The sequence below is a fragment of the Mobula hypostoma genome, chromosome 2 (assembly GCF_963921235.1).
Source record: "Mobula hypostoma chromosome 2, sMobHyp1.1, whole genome shotgun sequence".
NCBI lineage: Eukaryota > Metazoa > Chordata > Chondrichthyes > Myliobatiformes > Myliobatidae > Mobula > Mobula hypostoma.
In genome coordinates, this window is record NC_086098.1 from 27,091,610 (window position 1) to 27,113,799 (window position 22,190).

General features: G+C 40.2%; 1 protein-coding gene across 3 annotated transcripts in view; it reads left to right on the top strand.

The window, feature by feature from the left end:
- The window catches only part of lama2 (laminin, alpha 2), a 398,231-nt gene that overhangs the window by 360,280 nt on the left and 15,761 nt on the right, over positions 1-22,190 (top strand). For all 3 annotated transcript variants that reach the window (XM_063034544.1, XM_063034525.1, XM_063034534.1), the window contains exons 52-58: positions 6,505-6,625; positions 6,753-6,929; positions 7,962-8,110; positions 13,063-13,239; positions 15,516-15,690; positions 19,077-19,189; positions 21,599-21,788. In XM_063034544.1, the coding sequence (XP_062890614.1) occupies positions 6,505-6,625; positions 6,753-6,929; positions 7,962-8,110; positions 13,063-13,239; positions 15,516-15,690; positions 19,077-19,189; positions 21,599-21,788 (1,102 nt within the window). The remainder of the gene's footprint in view (positions 1-6,504; positions 6,626-6,752; positions 6,930-7,961; positions 8,111-13,062; positions 13,240-15,515; positions 15,691-19,076; positions 19,190-21,598; positions 21,789-22,190) is intronic.

The window sequence follows — 22,190 nt, forward strand, 5'->3', positions numbered from 1 at the left end:
TGTACAGCTGTATTTCCCATGATTTCTACCTATGCTGTGTTTGGCAGCTGTGAACTTGGAAATTCCAACACGCACATACGACATTTCTTTCCACTGTTGTGCTGACGACACACAGCTTTACCTCCCCCGAAACCAAAAGACCAGTCAAATCTAGCCAGCCTCATGAACTGCCTTGAGGACATAAAGTTTTGGATGGCACAAAACTTCCTACAGCTGAATGATGGCAAGTCTGAAGTCGTCCTATTTGGCCCCCCTGACTCCATCAAAGTGAAGTCTTGATAACCTGTCCACCCTTGTCAAACCCCATGTCAAAAACCTTGGTGTGATATTTGATTCCGCCTTTAAGTTTGACAAGCAAGTTAATGCAGTAGTAAAAGCTAGTTTTTTCCAGCTGTGTACAATTGCCAAAATCAAGCAGTTTTTCTCTATCAAAGATCTCAAGAAAGTCATCCGTGCCCTTGTATCCTCCCGCTTGGACTACTCCAACTCCCTGTATACTGGGATTATTCAGTCGTTCTGTCCCGTTTGCAACTGGTCCAGAATGCCGCAGCCAGACTCCTGACAGGTGCCCGGAAGAGGGACCATATTACTCCTATCCTGACCTCCCTCCACTGGCTGCCAGTACAGTTCAGAATTGATTTTAAGATTCTCCTGTTTGTCTCTAAATCCCTAAATGGGCTGCCCCTACCTTATATCACAGACCTTCTAACCCCTTATTCTACTTCCAGGTCCCTCAGGTCGGCTGACTTGGGACTCCTGGCTGTCCCGCGATCTAAATTTAAGTTCAGGGGTGACCGCTCCTTTGCTGTTGTAGTCCCTAGAATGTGGAACAGCATTCTCCTCCCTATCAGATCTGCCCGACTCTTTTAAATCCAGGCTCAAAACTTACTTTTATTCACTAGCGTTTGAATCCCCCTGATGTGGCTGATTCTTTTGTGCCTATAAGCTGTTTGCCTTGTTGGTTATGTCTGTACTTGTATTTAGCTCTGATCTGTACAGCACTTTGGTCAACGTGCGTTGTTTTTAAATGTGTTATATAAATAAATTTGACTTGACTTGACACTTCCATCTAATGAAGCTCCCCACGAGCTTGTGAAATCACTTCAATTAATATAAAATCCAGTGTTTAGACCCGAAAGCTCTGAAAACAGCAAGAGAGGCCACATTAGTATCAGAGAGAAAAGCAGATTTTATTTTCAGATAATAACCTTCTGTCAGAATTTTATTCTGCAGTTTCTATAGACAACATAGGCACAAATTATGGAAAATGCACACCCATACTTATGAGTGAGAGAGCGAGTGAAGATCCTTATCAGGAGTTCATAAACATATGCTAGCAAATTTGTGGAAGACACCGAGATTGGGGGTGTAGAGGAAGAGAGCTTGCAGCAGGATAGGGACCTGCTTGAAAAATGGCAGATGGAATTTAATGCAGACAAGTGTGAGGTGATGCAATTCGGTAGGACCAACCAGGGTAAGTCTTACACAGTGAACGATAGGGCACTGAGGAGTGCTGGAGAAGAAAGGGATCTGAGAATACAGGTCTATAATTCATTGAAAGTGGTGACACATGTAGATAAGACAAAGAAAACTTTGGTTCGTTGCTCTTCATAAATTAAAGTACTGACTACAAGAGATGGATGTTATGCTGGTTGTGTAAGATGTTGGTGAGGCCTAATTTGGAGTATTTTGTGCAGTTTTGGTCATCTGCCTACAGGAAAGATGTAAATAAGGTCGAAAGAGTACACAGAAAACTTACAAGAATGTTGCCGGGAGTGGAGGACCTGAGTTATAAGGAAAGGTTGAATTGGTTTAGACTTTATTCCTTGGAGCATCAAAGAATAAGGGGAGATTTGATAGAGGTATACAAAATTATGAGGGTATTGATAGGATAAGTGTAAGCAAGTTTTTTTCCAGTAAGGTTGGGTGGGACTACAACTAGAGGTCATAGGTTAAGCGTGAAAGGTTTAAGGGGAACATGCAAGCATTATTTCAACTTTTAAGAGAAGTTTAGATAGGTACATACATGGAAGGGATATGGAGGGCTACGGTCCCAGTGCAGGTCTTTGGGAGTAAGCAGTTTAATTGGTTTGGTACAGACTAAATGGGATGAAGGGCCAGTTTCTGTGCTCTACTTTTCCATGACTCTATATACAAAGTGCACACAAACACAATGTTCCTACATTGATTATCCTAGTACACAGTCTGCTCTGCCATTCAATAAGATTACAGTTAATCTTTAATATCTTTATAATTTTTCTCAATCCAGTAAATATCTAAAGATCTACCAGTCACAGATCCCATGTCTCTGCCTGGAATTTTCCATAATTTTTTTTTTGCATTTATTGCCAATTTTTCAGCATTGACAGCATTTGGCTTTTTCCATATGCAAACTTTGTAAGTGGCAATAGCACGTAAGCTTCCTCCAGAGAGTAAGTCTCCGAAGAGTTTTGCCAAAATGAACTCCCAGAGTTATGTCTGCAACTTTCAACTCTATGGAGAAATTACACTGACAAGATCTGTGGAATTCTGTGTACAGAGCAGTGGTAGTGCCTGTTTATGAGCGTATGATAAGGTGCTACAGAGATAAAAAGTTTATCAAGGATATAAATACCCTGATACTATCACTTTGTATAAAAGATTTAGTTTTGTGCTCTGTTGTGCCTGGGACACCTATAATGAATCTTTGAAACAATGGTAATTTTGCCTTTGTTTATGCAGTATGTTAGGGGCGGATTTTGTCATCAGTTTCTCTGTGAAAACTCTTAATTTTAAAAGTAAATTCAGAGTACAAAGTAAGCTCAAAGGATATTAACTGAATTAGAAATTATTTTCATTAGTTTAATTATGAATAATTCTGTGTATGATGGTAATCCAGGTAGACGCATTGTATAGCGGAATGTGTAACTGGTAGATCTTTAGTTATTTACAGAATGGAGAAAAATTATAGACATTAAAGGTAAACTGTGATCTTACTGAATGGCAGAGCAGACTGTGAACTAGGATAATCCATGTAGGAACATTTGTATGGTGACTTCAGTGCAGCTAAAATGTTCCAAGATGCTTCAGAGGAACATGCTGAAACAAACAATGAATGCCAGATAACAAGAGGGCAAATGAACAAATTGTTGGTCAGTGAATTAGACTTAAAGTAGTGGTTTCATGGAAAAAGAGAAGGATAAAACAGCTAGGATTAGGGAGAGAGTTCCGGAATGTAGGTTCTTGGCAGCCGAAAATCTAACCACAAACAATAGAGCACTTGCCTTAGCATGCAGACAGAATTGAAGTGGAGCAACACACATAAAATGCTGGAGGAACTCAGCAGGCCAGACAGCATCTATGGAAAAAAGTACAGTCGACGTTTCAGGTGGAGAGTTGAAGTGGAGATATTGCAGAGTATTATTGGGCAGGAGGAGGTGAGACATTGGAGAATTTTCAAAATGAGAATGAAGATTTTAAAACAGTTGATGCTTACCTGAGAGCCTGCATCAGCCAATAAGAACACTGATGATGAATGAATAGGACTTAATGGGAGTCGGGCCTAAAGTTTTTGGATTACTTTAGGTTTATGAGGAATAGGCTAGTAAATTAGGCAGGAATCTACTGGAAATTTCAAAGCCTTGAGGTATTGTTGAGAGTTTGGCCTCTTAGAACTTCAAAGATGAACACAGGACACCAAGATTTGGACCAGCTTCTGAGAACTGCAGGTTGATAGGTGGAGTCAGTGACAAGGGAATGAAGTGTGTGAAGTGGATCTAAAAAGATGGTGTCAGTCATCCCATTATTTAATTGGAGGAAATACCTGATCACCCTACACTGGCTAATAGTTAACATAGAGATAATGGAGGTATCAAGAGAGGTGTTGATGATATGAAGCTGGGTTAAGAAGGATGATAAAAAAAACATACTGATGAAGAAGAATGAAGATTACTTTTACACTAAGAACAAAAATCATCCTTGTTTCCCAAGGTGCTATAATTGAGTCAGGCTATTGTAATTTTATAAGTATGATCAATATAGTATATTAACATCATCATTTTATTTTCCTTTTGTATTTATTTTATCCAGCATGAAGGCCAGGTAAACTGTGTTTCAATGCATGATATTTTTTAAAGTACATATGTTAATGTTGACATTTACGTCACTGAAATTCTTTGCAGTTTACTCCTCTGTACATCTATCCAAACTGTGAAGCTGTACTTCATGCCCTTTATGCCATAGCTGCAGGCTTTACGGCTGCTTGCCAATCAAACTGCTTCCTGCTGTATTGCTTTGGCAAACCGTGTACATCAAATGTTGCGATGCGCAGAATGCTTGTGCAAAACAGTGATGACGGTGTATTTAAACAGCGTGCTGCTACTCAGCTGGGAAGTTCTGTTGCTAAAAATCAATCTGATAAGAATGTATTATGGATATTTATCTAGCGTGTGTATGACTCCTGCCTTTACTTTGTGAACTATGTGCCAGAGTGAAGATCTGATGTAGGTGTAAACTGCAGCATCCGTGACAGCATAGGGCTCAATAAGAACTTCTGATGTCACGTGGAATACCTGAATTGGACTGTCACGCTGAACTCCTGCTTAACGGCATGGAAGATTTTCTGAGTCTCAGACAAACCACAGAGCCAGTAATGCCGTTCGGAGTGCTGATTGCTCTATTCATTGGTCACAGAGACTTGTAGAGTTTCCTTATAGAGCCTGGAGATAGAACAAGAGCCTGCATTTATGGGATGTACTTTACATGGTAAAATGTGTAAAGGCTTGTCAAAGAACAGAATTTTGCATAATGCCCTGTATTATGCAAAACTGGAGGCGGCATGGTAGTGTAGCGGTTAATGTAATCTATTCAAGCGCCAGCAACATGGGTTCATTAATGCCGCTGTCTGTAAGGAATTTCCATGATCTTGTGGGTTTCTTCCAGTTGCTCCGGTTTCCTCCCACATTCCAAGGACATATGGATTACTAGGTTAATTGTCACATGGGTGTGATTAGGTGGTGCAGGCTAATTGGACCAGAAGGGACCGTAACCAGATCACGTTAAAGGCTTTAGAGGTACGTGCTGTACCTCTAATCCTAAATCTAAATGCTGATAGAGAAGAGACAGAGACATTTAGGGCGTCAATCTGAAAAGCACAGAACCAAGACAAGTGCCTCTGATATAGCACTCTTGCTGCTCCAGGCACACAAAAAAAAGAGGTAGAAACAATGCCTGGCCCTTTCTTCTGAGTAACCCACTAGCACCATCCAGACAGTTCCACACGATATAGAATGATAAACTTTTGGATGAGAAGTTAAACATCCATCTCTAGATGTATTTTTATCACTCAAAACTACTCCAGAAGTGGTGTAGCTATTATCCTAACCAACACTTTCTACAAATTGATATTAAAGCTGATTATCTAGATCAGTGGTTCTTAAACTTTTTATACCATGGACCCCTTTTGCAGTCCACTGAACCCTTCTCAGAATAATATATTTAAATATATATAATAAAATACCTAAGATTACAAAAGAAACCAATTACATTTAAATACTGTGATCAAAATATTTTTTAAAAACACATTTGTGGTATAGTAATATATATGCTTCTTTATTAATGCATTAAATAACAAGACTATACATTTAAAATACAGGCAAGTTAAAATTAAATTTTATTCTTTCAAGACATATCAGTGTGAAGGATATTATAGCTTAACTTGAATAAGAACGTTAAACTGTGGGGTGGTCATGAATGTCACGCTGGCCATCCAATCGATTTTGATTGTTTTTGTTTTAATGGTTACAATAATTTGATATGAAAGTATCTGTGGTTTCTATTGGTGGCAAAGTGACAGGTACTGCAAATACTACTACTGTGGTATGTTGCCTACATTCATAGTCTAGCAGCTACCTGTAAGAAGTTTGTAAGTTCTCCCCCTGACCACGTAGGTTTCCTCCAGGTGCTCTGGTTTCCTCCCGCCGTCCAAGGAAGTTCCGGTTGGTAGGTTAATTGGTCACTGTAAATTGTCCCATGATTAGGCTAGCATTAAATCTGTGGATTGCTAAGTGGCAGGGCCTCTTCTGTGCTGTATCTCAATAAATAAGTAAAATAAATAAATAAATATTTGAAGGAAACGCTATGTTTCAGTAGGAGGTTAGTGAAAATGAAGATGTAAATTTTTTCCCATCCATGTTCATGGACTCTTTGGAATCTATCCACAGATCCCAGGTTAAGAATCCCTGATCTAGATGGTATCACTTTGCTAGTTGTGGGAGCCTACTCTGGACAAATTGGCTACCTCATTTCCTTTGTTACAACACTTCATTAATGACTATAAATTACTTTGGCCTGACCTAAAGAGCCAAATGATGCTACATTGACAAGAAGTATTTGTTGAAATTTTAGAATTGTTTCCCGTTACCATATGTTGCTACTTTATCCCTTCAATGACTTTATTAATATCTATAATGTCTATAAGCACTGGGGGAAAGAACTGTAGTAACAAAATGTTGTTACCTATTACAGGCCTGAAGTCAATCTGAAGAAATATAGTGGGTGTCTCAGAGATATAGAGATCTCACAGTCGCCATACAATTTATTAAGTGGCACAGATTACCTGGGCTTGACAAAAGGCTGCACGTTAGAGGTTAGTGACGTAAAATGTGCAATATTGTATTTCTGTGTTATTTTGTTTGTTTTCAAGTACTTGGTTTGTAGCTCTGTGATGGCCCGGAACTGTGTGTGATTTTCAGTTGTCCTCTCTTTTTGGACAGAACGTCTACACTGTGAGCTTCCATAAGCCTGGATTTGTCGAGCTTCAGCCACACTCACTGAATGTTGGCACCGAAATATCGCTGTCTTTCAGCACTAAAAATGAGACTGGAATGATACTTTATGGAAGCGGAAAGGCTTCAGCTCAGTTTGGGAGAAAACGCCGCCAAACAGGACAGGTCTTGCAAACATTTTTCTCTTGTTTGTTGCAACATTTAATCATCTGTAAGATGTTTTTGTTGATACTAAATCATCCCTGAAATCATTACGTGTTCAGCCAGTGAAGATAATAGAACTTCAAAATGCAACACATTGAAGAAGCTTTCCCTATTTTCTAGTTTATTGAATACAATTTCAAAATAACCTTGTTGCTTTATGTTTAATAGATCTTAAAATAGTATCAAAGATATCTATTATTGTTAACAGGAGATATTTCACCAAATCAGAAAAATAGAGGGCTGTGTGTAACCCTAGGTAATTTCTATGGTAAATACATGTTCGGCTCAGCTTTGTGGGCTGAAGGGCCTGTATTGTGCTGTAGGTTTTCTATGTTCAAGTCAAGTCACTTTTTATTGTCATTTCAACCATAACTGCTGGTACAGAACATAGTAAAAATGAGACAACGTTTTCCAGGACCATGGTGCTACATGAAACAATACAAAAACTGCACTGAACTACATAAGAAAAAACACAAAAACTACACTGGACTACAGACCCATCTAGGACTGCATAAAGTGCACAAAACAGTGCAGGCCCTACAATAAATAATAATAAATAACAAACAAGACAGTAGGCACAGTAGAGGGTATAGTAGGTTGGTGTTAAGCTAGGCTCTGGGTATTGAGGAGTCTGATGGCTTGGGAGAAGAAACTGCTACAAAGTCTGGTCGTGAGAGCCCGAATGCTTCGGTGCCTTTATCCAGATAACAGGAGGGAGAAGAGTTTGTATGAGGGGTGCGTGGGGTCCTTCATAATGCTGTTTGCTTTACGGATGCAGCGTGTGGTGTAAATGTCTGTGATGGCGGGAAGAGTGACCCCGATGATCTTCTCAGCTGACCTCACTATCCGCTGCAGGATCTTGCGATCCGAGATGGTGCAATTTCCGAACCAGGCTGTGATGCAGCTGCTATGCTAAATCAAGTTTAGTTTGAATTTTGTTCACGCTGGCTGTGCTGCAAGTCTGTGTTCAAACTCTGTGCTTTATAATTACAGGTTTATTATAAAGTTTTCCTGAACAGAGGGCGCTTGGAAGTGCATCTTGCCACTGGAGCTCGTGAACATCGGCGTGTTACTGTCAAGCCAGAAACAGGAGTGTTCAGTGATGGAAAGGAACATAGTGTTAGACTACATAGATCTAAGGGGTATGGCAGTACATAAATTATTTGACAATAACTTTGACTGATTTTATCCTTGTAGTCCTGTCAGTAATATTGAATAGGCCAGATACATTGAACTCACAGTTTAATAGTCATATATCACATATATCACAGCAGTGCTTGAAATGAAAGAATTGCAATCACTGTTATTTGGATAAAATGGATAGATAGCTGCATCCTTCACAGGCATTCTACACCGGAGTTGTGGACCCAAAAATAGGAACAGAAACAACCTCTCACCAAATGCTGCTAATATTTCCATCAACAGTGACTGCACTTCAGAGAAAAAAAAACTTAAGCCCATGAAGCACATGAAAGCATTGTACTTTTGTGAAACGTGCTACATAAATCAGAATCTACCTTTCCTTTAACCCTAAACCATCTATTAGTGGAGGTCACTGCATGCTCCTAGTGTTTCCATGTTGTCTAAAATGTGTTCCCAGTGCTCTTCCAATTGGTTACTGTATATAATGGATCATATCCCGATCACTGCTACATTTCTCTTATTCTATAGCAATTCCCCAGTTTTATTCCAGTTTGAGGAGACTTGGTGTGTTAGCAAAGACACTAGCAAATTTCTACAGATGTACTGTGGGGAGCATTCTAACTGGCTGCATCACTGTCCAGTGTGGGGGAGCTACGGCACAGAATCAAAGTAACTGTAGAGAGTTGTAAACTTAAGTCAGCTCCAGCTTGGGCACTAGCCTTCATAGTATCCATGAAATCTCCAAGGTGTGAAGCATCAAAAAGTCACCATCCATCATTAAGGACCTCCGGCTGTTCTCATGCTACCATCAGAGAGGAGGTACAGGAGCCTGAAGGCACACACTCAGTGATTCAAGAACAGCTTCTTCCCCTCTGCCATTTGATTTCTGAATGGACATTGAACCCATGAACATGATGAACACTACCTTATATATATATATCCCAGCTAACTGCGACATTACACTAGTGCGTCTCATCAGACGCTGAACTTAAAGTGAAAATAATGTGGTAGTGGCTTCAGTCGGGAAAGTTGATGAATTTGATAGTGCTAATGAAGGCTGGGAGGTATATATCAAGAGAGTGGAACTGTACTATAATGCAAACAACGTGGAGAAGCAAAAGAAAGCCCCTGAACTTCTTCACTTAATGGGCCCAATAATGTACCGTCTCTTACACAACTTAGTAACACCTGCAAAGCCAGCAAGCAAGATGCTCAATTTTAATTGTTACAATTTTACAAAATCACTTGAGCCCTAAACTGCTGGTAATAGTTGAGAGATTTTGATTTTACAAAGGAACCAGTCAAAAGATGAAAGCATTTCTGAAGACATTGCAGAACTGCGCAAACTTTCCCAGTACTGTGACTTTAGAGATGGACTTTCTGATGCATCAATGAACAGGCTTGTACGTGGCATGCATAGTCAAAGCATTCAAAAGAGGCTATTATCCAGAAGAGCCCTAACTTTATTCTGGACATTGGCCGTTGCAATATCATTAGAGACTGCAGCAAAGGATGCAGCAGAACTGTAGAAAAGGAGATTAGAATGTGAAATGCACAAATGTCCCTGAATAGTGCAGAAAGCCAAAGATGTTATTGATGTGGAAAACCCTCCCATGATGCAAATGACTGTTGGTTCAAGGAAAAAGTCTGCAGAAAGTGTCACAGACAAGGTCACATAGTGAGAATGTGCAAGGCAGACAAAAAGCACAACCACGTGAAAAGTCTCGAAAACACAAAACTAAGCAAATGCATAAAGTTGCTGAATGTGAAACAGAATCAGACAACATAGAGTCTGACAAAGATGAAGTGTCGTGCCTAGAACTGCATAGTATAACTGAAGCAGATCACAATATCATTTGGATCACGATAGATGTGTCCAATGTAAAACTGAAAATGGAGTTGGATACAGGGTCAGCTTTGTTAGAACTTTATGTATTGAAAAGTGGAGGGCCAGTACTTTACGGATGTGAATGGTTGAGAAAAATCCAACTAGACTGGAACTCAATCTAAGCTCTCAGTGTGACACCAACAAGGAATGGCAGCCTAAATGGTAGCACTAACCAGAGACAGTCACAGCTGCTTAATGCTAATGAGAAGGTGTTTGAGAAAGGAATAAATAAACAGATCGAAGACTTGGCCAGAAGCTGTTCAGGGTGATAAAAGGTTCAAAATGCACCTCCACAGGCACTGTTACACCCATGGGAGTAGCTGTCTTCACCATGGCAAAGAGTACATACTGAATTTGCTGGGCTATTCATGATCTCCATGTTCCTGATTGCTGTGGATGCTCATTCGAAGTGGCCGGAGGTTATACCAGTGAAGTCAACCATCTCAGCAAAGACTGTCTCCATTCTGAGGACTATCTTCACCAGAAATGGCTGACCAGAACAAATTGTGAGTGTTAATGGACCACAACACACATCAGAAGAATTCCAACTGTTCATGAAGAAAAATGGCATCAGACATTTCAAGTCAGCTTCTCACCACCCAGCAATGAATGAGTTTGCTTAAAGGTTTATTCAAACTTTCAAGAAGTCCAGTAAAGCAATGTTCAAGAAGTACATTTCTCTACGGGTGAAGGTGGAAACTTCCTTTTAGCGCATCAGAACTCTTCATGCAACGACAAATCAAACACCTGCAATGCTGTTCATGAACAGGAATCAGAGATATCGTGTAGACCTCCTGAAACCAGATCTACAGAGGGAAGTGCAGGATAAACAGTTCAGCCAGTTGCCAAGTGAAGCAGCAAGGAGCTTTGAGATTGGACAGGAAGTCCTCGCGTGTGATTACTGAGAAGACAAGTGGACACGTGGTGAGATAGCTACAAGAACTGGACCACTGATGTATACAGTGAATGTTGGAGACCAGATATAGAGATATCATGTGGACCAGATATTGGATGCTCAACTGAAGAACACACCTGAGTCGATTGCATCCAACAAGGCACATTACAGTCTGGATTTACCTCTCAGTGATGATGTCACTGACAGCAATGTAACACTGGAAACCAAGAACATTGCCTTAGACAAGACACCTGCCAAACCTGATGCCACTCCACATGACTAAAGGTGTGATGAGAACGTTATCATTAACAAGACACCTGTCAAACCTGATGTCACTTAACAAGTCCAGAGGTGCTATCCTGAAAGAAACAGAGTGCCACCCAAAAGACTGAACCTTTAGAACTGTGAAGTTTGTTCTAGACTGTTATTGTGAAATCATGTTTATTTGGAATATGGGTTTATGAAAGGAAATTGAATGTTCCCCCTTTAGGTTAATGCAACATAAAACTGTATATGTACCAAAGTGTAATGTATGAATCTATTTCTTTTAGAGCAATGACCCGTCTCCTGAGCACTACGTACTGATCTACGCATGCTCATTGTTTGTTTTCCCCCTCCCCTCTCCCCCTCTCCCCTCTCCCCCTCTCCCCCTCCCCGTCCCCCCTCCCCTCCCTCTCCTCTCTCCCTCTCCCCCTCTCCCCCCTCCCCCACGTCCCCCCTCCCCTCCCTCTCCCCTCCCCCCTCTCCCCCCCTCTCCCCCCTCTCTCCCTCTCTGTGTGAATGCCCCAGTGAAAGCCACCTCCCTGGTGCGTGCCTTTATTTGAAAGATACATAGTTGTGCACAGACACAACACTGCCTACAGAGCCCTCTGTTTTTCTGAAATCCACATGCCTATCTAAGAGTTTCTTAAATACCTCTAATGTATCTTCCTCAACCCCCACGCATGGTAAGGTATTTCATGCACCCACTTATCCCTGTGTAAAGAACTTACCTCTAACACTCCTACTATACTTTCCTTCAGTCACCTTTAGCTACCATCCCGTGAACCTCCATATCCATCACATCATCCTCCGCCTCTACTGCCATCTCCAAAAGGATCCTACTACTAAACATAGCTCAACCCCCCGCGCCCCCCACCACCACTTTCCACAAAGACCACTCCCTCCATGATTCCTTTGTCCATTTGCCACTCCCCACTAATCTCCCTTCTGGCACTTGTCCTGGCAAGTGGCCTAAGTGCTACAAAGCTTGTTCACCTCCTCCCTTACCTCCATTCAGGGCCCCAAACAATCCTTGCAAGTGAGGCAACACTTTACCTGTGAATTTGCTGGGGTCATCTTTTGTATCCAGTCCTCCTGAATTGGGTTCCTCTGCATTGGTGAGACCCGTTGTACATTTGGACACTGCTTCGTTGAGCACCTCCACTCCACCCACCAGAAGCAGTACTTTCTGGTGGTCAAACCTTTAAATTCTAATTCTCATTCCCATTCTCATTCCCATTCCCATTCCCATTCCCATTCCCATTCCCATTCCAACATGTCAGTCCGTGGCCTTCTCTTGCACCAAGATGAGGCCTCCCTCAGGATGGAGGAACAACATCTTATGTTCTGTCTGCGTAGCCTCCAACCTGATGGCATGAATATTTACTTCTCCTTCCAGTGAAAAAAGTATTTTCCCACCCCCTTCCCTCTTCGATTCCCCACTCTGGCCTATTACCTCTTCTTACCTGCCTATCACCCCCCCCAGGTTCCCCCCCCTTTCTCTTTCTCCTTTCCTATCAGATTCCATCCTCTCCAGCCCTTTGCCTTTCCAACCCTCCTAGCTTCACCTATCCTCCTTCCCCTTCCCCCATCTTTTTATTCTGGGGTTGTCCCCCTTCCTTCCCAGTCTCAAAGAAGGGTCTCAACCTGAAACATCGACTGTTTATTCATCTCCATAGACGCTGCCTGACTTGCTGAGTTCTTTCAGCATTTTGTGTGTGTTACCTTAAAATTATGCCCCTTTTATTAGCCACTTCTTCCCTAGGAAAGCGTTCCTGACTGTCCACTGGACTTATATTCTTCAAATAATTGAATGTTAATACTAACTCAATTGTGGATTTTTATTTTTATTGCTGGAAAGCCCTGTCATAAACGTGCACCTAACGCGATATTCCTTTTGCACTCAGCTTGCTCACAGTGCAGGTGGATGAAGAAGAACCTCAAAGACAGCGGCTACCTAATGACCAACCTCTGAGCATTAAGCGGCTGTTTGTAGGAGGCGTTCCCCTCTCATTCCAAGCTAGTCATTTAAGGAATATCGTCCATTTTGAAGGTTGCATTTGGAACTTGGTCGTTAACTCAGTGTGAGTAAAGCTTGATTGATTGTCAGGAAAAGTGACTTTTAGATAAAAGACAAAAAGTAGCACTATGTTCTGTCAACCAGGCCTATATGAAATGCATATTATAGAAACATAACAATAACACCAGTATCTATATGATGCCTGTAAAACATCCCTTGATGATTTATAGAAGTTACAAAAAAAAAGCAGGATAGAAAAATAGATCCAACCATGGATTTTGTGACTCTGTACATTATATAGGAATCTACAACACAGAAACAGAGCATTCGTCCATCTAGTTCATGTTTCTCTGGACTCTAAAGCAAAGCCATCAGTCATGTTCCCACCTTTTGGCATAAAACTGCCATTATGTTCTTTCAGGGCCAATGCAATTCACTTGTAAAATATCCAATTGAAATTTCTACTACCAGCATTTCTGACTGAATTCCAGATCACGGGGTGGTATGGTAGTGGTTTGCACAACACTTTATAGTTCTAATGACATGGGTATAATTCCCCCCACTGCCTGTTAGCAGTTTGTACGTTCCCCTGTGATCACACAGGTTTCCTCCATGTGCTCCAGTTTCCTTCCACAGTCCAAAGAGGTACCAGTTGGTAAGTTAATTGGTCATTGTAAATTGTCCCATAATTAGGCTAAAGTTAAATCGGGGGTTGCTGGGTGGCAGGAATTCAAGAGAAGTAAGAGCCTATTCTGTGCTGTACCTCAATAAGAAAAAAAAAATCATAGTCCCTCTCCCTACAAAAAAAAGTTACTTTCTCATGTCCTCCCTGTATATTGCCTCTCACTTTAAATTTGTTTCCCTTGGTTCTTGAACCATTCAGTAATAGAGATTTTTCTCAATTTATCCTATCTAAATCCACAATTACCTTGTGCACCTCTTCAGATTTCCTGTTAAACATATTTGACCTATGGAAAGTAGCCGTAAATCTCTGGAAGTATTGTGATGTAACTTCTCTGCAGCTCCCCAAGCTCTTAACAGTCTTCAAAGTTGAAACCAGAGTTGGGACCCTGCTCCAGTCATGGCCCATCCAGTAATTTATATACTTTCAGCGTAACCTGGAAAAGCAAAGATCTGCTGCCTTTGGAAAGCTGAAATAAAACCATTGAGTATTGGAGATACTCTAAAGATCATCAATGGAGAGAGAAGCAGATTCACATTTCAGGTCAATAGCTTTTTCTAAATCTGAAACTGAAACAGTGATAAATTAAATGTGCTCTAAGGGGACAAAGATTGGCATGTCAACACAGTGAGGACAATCTGAGATGATCTGTCTGTAAGTAGAAGATGGATGAAAACAGATGAGAGAGAAATAAAAAGTTGCTGGATCTGTAGGGTATGATACACAAGAGAAGGAGAACACTGCAAATTTTATAAATCTGAAGTGAAAACAGAATGCTTCAAGTTTACAGAAATGGAAAGGAGGAGGACAGTGAAGAGTGGATTGGAAATAGACATGTCTTTGGGTAACAAAGGCAGGATCTAACTCAGTTTCTCAATAAGTAGATGGCAGTTGTAGGGATGGAAGGAAAACCACAGGTCCATGTCTGAAAATGTTGAACTGATGAATTACTTTATATTAAAATCCCCAACTTAATGAACTCAAGCTCATTCTTTTGTGCAGAATGATGAGCACGTTTCCTAATGTGTGCTAATGCAATCTGTTTTAAACTGTTTATTTTCAATTTGAATTCTGTTACTGTATTGATGGGTCTCATATGAGCTTGTGATCGAAAAGCCTGGAGTGGTAACTTAGGGACACGAGTTCAAATCCCACCACAGCAACTGAGAAATGTAAATCCGGCTAATTTAATAAAATCCTGAAGACTAATAGCAGAATTAGTGCATATAAAACAAGCAGATTTGGAGCAGAGTTTTCTTCTTTGCCTTTCTGATTGTCTTCCATAAATTCCATTGCTACAGAAGTGCCACCCGTATTACACCAATGCAATTTCTTTCTTTTGCATATTATTGCCTATCTAATCTAATCCATTCTGTTTCTTGATCCCCAAAAACAATTTATAAAGGATTTGTTTTTCTTTTTTCCCTAAACTAGTGTAAAAATTTCATAACATACGTCTATTTTATTTTTGCTGAACAAATTTGTTTTAGATCACTTCATAAAACTCTACTGTGCTTGTTAACAATTGCACTCAATTATGGCAGAGTTGAGATAAGTTCTGCAATTAGAAAACTGTTGTATATAGCTGTTCTTTTCTTGTGGTCTCTATACATTAATCACATAACTGTTCTTCTACTCTTGTTCTTTATGTCCCTTAGGCCTTTAGATTTTGCTCAGCCGGTATCTTTTGAGAATGCAGACATTGGGAGGTGCCCAATTCTAAAACCTTCAAAACCAGTTGTGAAAGAAGATGAGACTGAAGCACCAACTGGAACCCCAGCTGAAATCTCTCCAAGACCCATCCCAGACATAAGAATTCCTACACCATCTCCTGTAAGTTTATTTTCATCAAACGAGCATAGTGTGCGTGGTGCCTTCATAAAAATCATACTGATTTACAAATCAAAGGAAGTTCACTTGTTGGTTTAGCATTCATATGTGAGATGTAAGCTTATTGTCTGTCCTTCATAAAAACTGCAGGAGAGTTGCAGTCTGAGCTATTGCAGGCTGTATGAAGTACTCCCACTGTGCAGCTTAGCTATGGAGCACCAGGATTTTTCTCCATAAACAATGAAATCTGGATGGTATGGGTCTGACAAGGAAATTGACAAGTAATGGGTTTCTCATGCGACTGTTTCACTCTCTTCAAGGATAATCCCATAATTTAATAAATTCTCAGCAACACTTTCAACAGTGCACTAAAAGATCTGAAAATCAAGTACAAAATCTGTCTTGTGACACAGAAGGACGTCCTAAGATCCATCAAGTCTTGGCTACTCCTAAAGCAATCTCTTCCCCTACTTGTTTCCCTCTAACCTATTCTCTCTCACATGGTCATCAACTGTACCTGGTGATCCTTCCACCCATCTGCACTAGAGTGGAGGAACCAAGCAACCTACTGTATCTGCTGGTAGATTGTTGAGATGTGGTGGGAACTCGAGCGCCTATGGGAAGTCCATGTTGACACTGGGCGAGAAACAAACTTCACTTAGACTGTATCAGAGGTTAGATTAAACCTGTGTCGCCTGAGCTGTGAAATGAGCACAGACTTATCAGAAGCAAGCTTTTATTTGAGTTTGAAGCATTCGAAGATATTCACTATGTACTGTTAGCATTTTCCTGCAAAATCTGGATCCTTATGTTTGGAGATGCACTGTCACACAGAGCAGTCGAGACAAACGGTGTAGGTGTATTTAATGAGAAGCTACATAAACACTAGAGGGAGAGGGAATATTTTATTGCTGACTTTGTACAGAAGGTTTCTGGTGTATGCATCATCAACAGCTTTTGATGTATTTTTATACCCAGATGATTGACAAAATCATATTCTTAGCATCTATTTCTAATAAACTTTCTAGTTTCATGGGAAACCCATTACTTGCTAGTCGTGGCTCCATTTCTTCATCTTCTGCCATGTAATAACTATGTAAACAGATTTCATGGTCCGTAGAAAATGCTCATATAACTTTTAATTTCCTATCTACTAAAAGTCAGAGCTCTAAAATAAATTTGCTGTTACCTTAACAAACAATGTTAAAACTCAAAAATCACTGACAAAGGACTTGCAGCATAGAATTAATAAGCACAAGAGATTCTGCAAATGCTGAAAATCCAGAGCAACACAGACAAAATGCTGGAAGATTTTCCCCATTCTGTCTCCTGTAAAATTGCCATTCCCTTTTCTCAGTTCCTTTGTCTCCACTCCAGCTGTTGCCAGGATAAGGCTTTTTTTCCCCCCTGAACATCAGAGATATCCTCCTCCTTCAAAGAATGGGGTTTCCCTTCCTCCACCATTGATGCTGCCCTAACCTGCATCTTCTCCATTTACCTTCATCCCATCTTCCCACCACCTTAACAGGGATAGAGTTCCTCTTGTCCTCACCTACAACCCCATGAGCCTCTACATTCAGAACTTCTTCATATCTTCTGCCATCTTCAATGTGATCTCACTGTCAACATCTTTACTTCCCCTTCTACTTTCCACAGGGATTGTTCCCTCCATGATTCCCTTGTCCATTTGTCACTCCCCACTAATCTCCCTCCAAGCACTTATCCCTGCAAGCGGCCAAAGTGCTCCACCTCAATTCAGGGCCCCAAACAGTCCTTCCAGGTGAAGTCACACTTCAGCTGTGAAACTGTTGGGGTTGTGTATTATATCTTGTGATCCTGATGCAGCCTTCTCTCAAAAATCACTGACAAAGTAGATTGAATGATTGCTTTGTCAAGTACCTTCACTCCATTCGCCATAAGCGGGATTTCCAACCATTTTAATTCCAATCCCTGTTCTCATTCTGATGTCGGTCCATGGCCTTTACTGCCATGATGAGGCCACTCAGTTTGGAGGAGCAACGTCTTATGTTCTATCTGGGTAGCCTCCAACCTGATGGTATGCATATCGATTCCTCTAACTTCTGCTTATTTTCCCCCTTGGGCCTTCCCTCTTCTTCCATTCCCTTCTTTAGCTCCCTTCTCAACTCTCCTCCTCCTCCTCCTCACCTGCCTATCACCCTCCCCTAGTGGCACTCCTCCTTCCCTTTCTCCTTTCCTTCTTCTCCAACCCGCACTCTTTCCAGATAGCCTCCAAACATGGGCTCACTGTTTCATCGGGACCATCTTTAACACTAGACTGGAACTAATTCTAATCAAATTACACCTTTTCCACCTCTCATCTCTCTACTTCTTACTTCCTCCCTCACTCACCTGGCTTCACCTATCACCTTCTAGCTTATACTCTCCTCTCCCCCCCCCCCGACCTTCTTGTTCTGGTTTCTTCCCCCTCTTTTCCAATCATGATGAAGGATCCCGGTTTTCAACAGTTTATTCATTTCCACAGGTACTGTCTGACCTGCTTTCCTCCAGCATTTTGTGTGTGTTGCAAAGGTCTGATGTTTATTTAATTGAACCAAAATTGTGTTCTGAAGGAATGAAAAATAGCCTTTTGTTAGTTATACTCAGAGTACACTAAGTATATAGCAGAAAATTGATTTTTTAAAAAATTGATCCAGTTCTAAAAAGATACAGTTGACAGTGCCAATGCCAGGCTTCAGAAGTATTTAATCATTTAATCCCATTTTCCTGACCTTATTTATCCCGATTCTTCGAAAGTTATTGATCCTGCTTTGACAACTCTTTCAGAAAGTTCATTCTAGATCATAACATCAGATTATTTAAAGCAAAATAAACTCCTCCCTGCTCCTGTTATTTACACATTTACCTTTAAACCAGTTACATCCCACCTGCCTTGAAACTCCTCCTGAGTTTCAGTTAACCATTATCACTTGGCCTTAACCCACACTCTTTCCAGATAGCCTCCAAACATGGGCTTGCCGTTATATCGGGATCACCTTTAACATTAGACTGGAACTAATTCTAATCAAATTACAATATTAGCATCATTTAGCCTTTTTTACTCAAAACTTGGAGAGAAAAGGAATTATAAGAAGCCTTTCAGTATGATGACGCTTCATGTAAGTTCTCTCTGACAAATAAAAGGATCAGTGTATGATTAAAGTTGGGAAATTGTGGTTTCCCTATTGCTTTAAGGGATATATAGTGCTTATATTTGTTTCATCTACTGAGTTAATTTGTGACATTGACTGGTCAAATTTCTATACTCAACTGTTCCATCTTGTTGACAATATGTTAATGTTCTGTTGATATTATAATGAAGAACTGTCTCTCTTGTCTGATTTTTTTTAATTCTGATCTTTTTCCCAAAGACATCCTGTGCTGCTGACCTTTCTCCTATTGTGCTGGCAAAAGCCAAGTACTTTGGCTTATCCAAAAACAGTCACGTTGCCATCGAATTTGATGACACCAAAGTCAAATCCAGGTAACTTTTGAAATTTAAGATGACATAATTACTTGTGGCACACTGTTCTACTTCATAGCCGCATAATTAACGTTTATCTTTCCTGGGGTAAATGATGACTGGAAGCTTTTCCCCCATCTCACATATTAATCCTATTTACGTAACTTATTAGCACACTTGGCTACTGGGAATTAATTGGTGCAAAGACAGAGTGCAGAGCGGTTATCATTTATCTGAAGACGTAAATGCAGATGAGGACCCAAGCAACATGAACTTCTTCAATTGCTAATTCTTGTTCATAATGCCGAAAATATTTGTCTTAATTTTCTATTAGATTCTATTTTGACATAATTGATAAAAATATTATAGGACAGCACAGTAGACCATAAGACATAGGAGCAGAATTAGGCCATTATGAATTAGGCCAGAATTAGCCATCATGGCTGATCCTTTTTTTTTCTCCTCCTCAACCCCAGTTCCTGACCTTCTCCCCGTAACCTTTGATGCCATGTCCAATCAAGAACCAACGACCTGGCCTCCACATCTGCAGGCGGCAACAAATTCCACAAATTCACCACCCTTTGGCTAAAGAAATTTCTCCGCATCTCTGTTTTGAATGGATGCCCCTCTATCCTGAAGCTGTGCCCTCTTGTCCTAGACTCTCCCACCATGAGAAACATCCTTTCCATGTCTACTCTGTCTAGGCCTTTCAACATCCAAAAGGTTTCAATGAGATCCCCCCCTCACCCTTCTAAATTCCAGCATAGTAGCATAGTGCTACAATGCTTTACAGTACAGACGACCCGGATTCAATTCCCACCGCTGCCTGTATGTTCTGCCCATGACTGCGTGGGTTTCCTCTGGGTACTCCATTTTCCTCCCAAATTCAAAGACCTACCAGTTAGTAGGTTGATTGGTCATTGTAAATTGTTCTGTTATTAGACTAGGGTGAAATCAGGGGATTGCTGGGAGGCCAGAAGGGCCTATTCCTTGCTATACTTCGATAAACAAATAAATGTTTACTTAAAATCTATATTTTACATTATTTGGTAGAAATGTACTTTTTATAAATGTGATTTTATCATGATGACCAAAATTTTTTTTTACCAGCAACCACCTGCTTATGCTTGCTAATGTCTACCTTGTATGTGTGAGATAAGATTTCCTGAATGTGCTGGAACCAGCCTCCTGATCCTAAATTGGTAGGCTTTATATCATGCCATGGCTTTAAGCAATGTAATTTTACCAAAATAAGATCAACCCCATAAACAACTGAATATATTACTCCATGTCCCAAGGCTTAGCTGGCTGTCAAATTTGTCAAAGTCTTTGAGACTCACGTTATTCAATATCATTTCAGAAATGTTAAAAAAGAAACAGAAACTATTAACAACACACACACACAAAATGCTGGAGGAATTCAGCAGGTCAGGCAGCATCTATGGAAATGAATAAACAGGTGACATTTCGAGCTGAGACCCTTCATTAGGATTGGAAAGGAAGGGGAAAGATGCCAGGGACTATTAAAAATTATAATTAAATTATTTTATTTATATGAATTAAAATCTTAAAACACCTGACACTTTTAAACAATTAAAACCATGCAACTAAGTTCAATTCAAAAATTGGAAAATACTTCACACAATGCCTCCCTCCCAGTTGTCGACAGTATTGAACTGAATGGACCTGCCATTCTTATCTAGTTTGACATTGGGCATTTTTCCCAGGTTAAGAGTTAGAAAAATGCAACAGAAGTTTTCTCCACCACTGGATTCTGTGAATCCAGTGTCAGAAGACACCAGACAAAATCTGGAGGCAGAACGCCCAGCAAATTCAAGATTTCCATATTCACTATGTAGGCTTCCATGGGGAGAAAAAACATCAGCAATTCAGTGTCAAAGTGCTGGCATTTCACGGCAATTTTTGGCCCACTAATTGACACATTAGAGGAAATGCCCATCAGATGATATTTTGAAATTTATGTAGAATTTATTTCTTGGTCTTCAGTGGCAAAACACATTGAGCATAAGTCCTGAAAGCAAACCTGGTAAGGTTGTAATTCTTTCAGTATACAAAGACTACATTTTCCTCTTGACAAAAGGAAGGTAGATCTGATAAATCCTTTTAAGAGCTTGCAATTCCCTTCACAGATTTTCTTTACTGCCTAAGGTATTTAAAAGAATAATCTTCCTGTAATTCGCAGTGGCTGCATGTATTTATATGTTATTAGTTAAATCTAAAACTGTTAAATATGATGGCCAACTGTTTAAGGAGATTCAATTGTAGGATTTTATTTCAATAGAATTGCTATTAACAATTACCTGTGTCTGTGTGATAATACAAAACCAGAAAATAAGCTTGTGTAGGATTTAATTCTACACTCATTGCAAGATATTGCGTGTCTGATTAATGATTCTGATTTGTTTGCAGGCTCACAATAGAGTTTGAAATACGAACAGAGGCTGAATCTGGTCTTGTATTTTATATGGCCAGAATTAACCACGCAGACTTTGCAACTATTCAGATAAAAGATGGAATGCCTCATTTCAGCTATGACCTTGGAAGTGGAAATGCCAGTGCTATTATTCACAAGAAGATAAATGATGGTGAATGGCATAAGGTAATTAAGGCAATTAAAATCCATTCCTAATTTGCCACCTAAAACTAAATCCAAGAAACTGACCTTCTGATTTGTGCAATAGAAGAAACACCACAAAATCTCAAAAATAAAATTGGACTCTTATGTTCAGATTTGGTCACCTCTTTATGGGAAGGATGTGGAAGCTTTAGAGAGATTGTGCAGAGGAGATGTATCAAGATACTGCCTGAGTTAGAGAACATGTCTTATGAGGAAAGGTTGTGTGAGTTAAGGCCTTTCTCTTTGGAGAAAAGGAGGATGACAGCAGACTTGATAGAGGTGTATAAGATGAAAAGAGGCATGCATAGGTAGAGTGGACAGCCAGCACCTTTCCAGGACAGCAATACAAGAGGCCATACTTTTAAGGTGATTGGAGGAAAATAT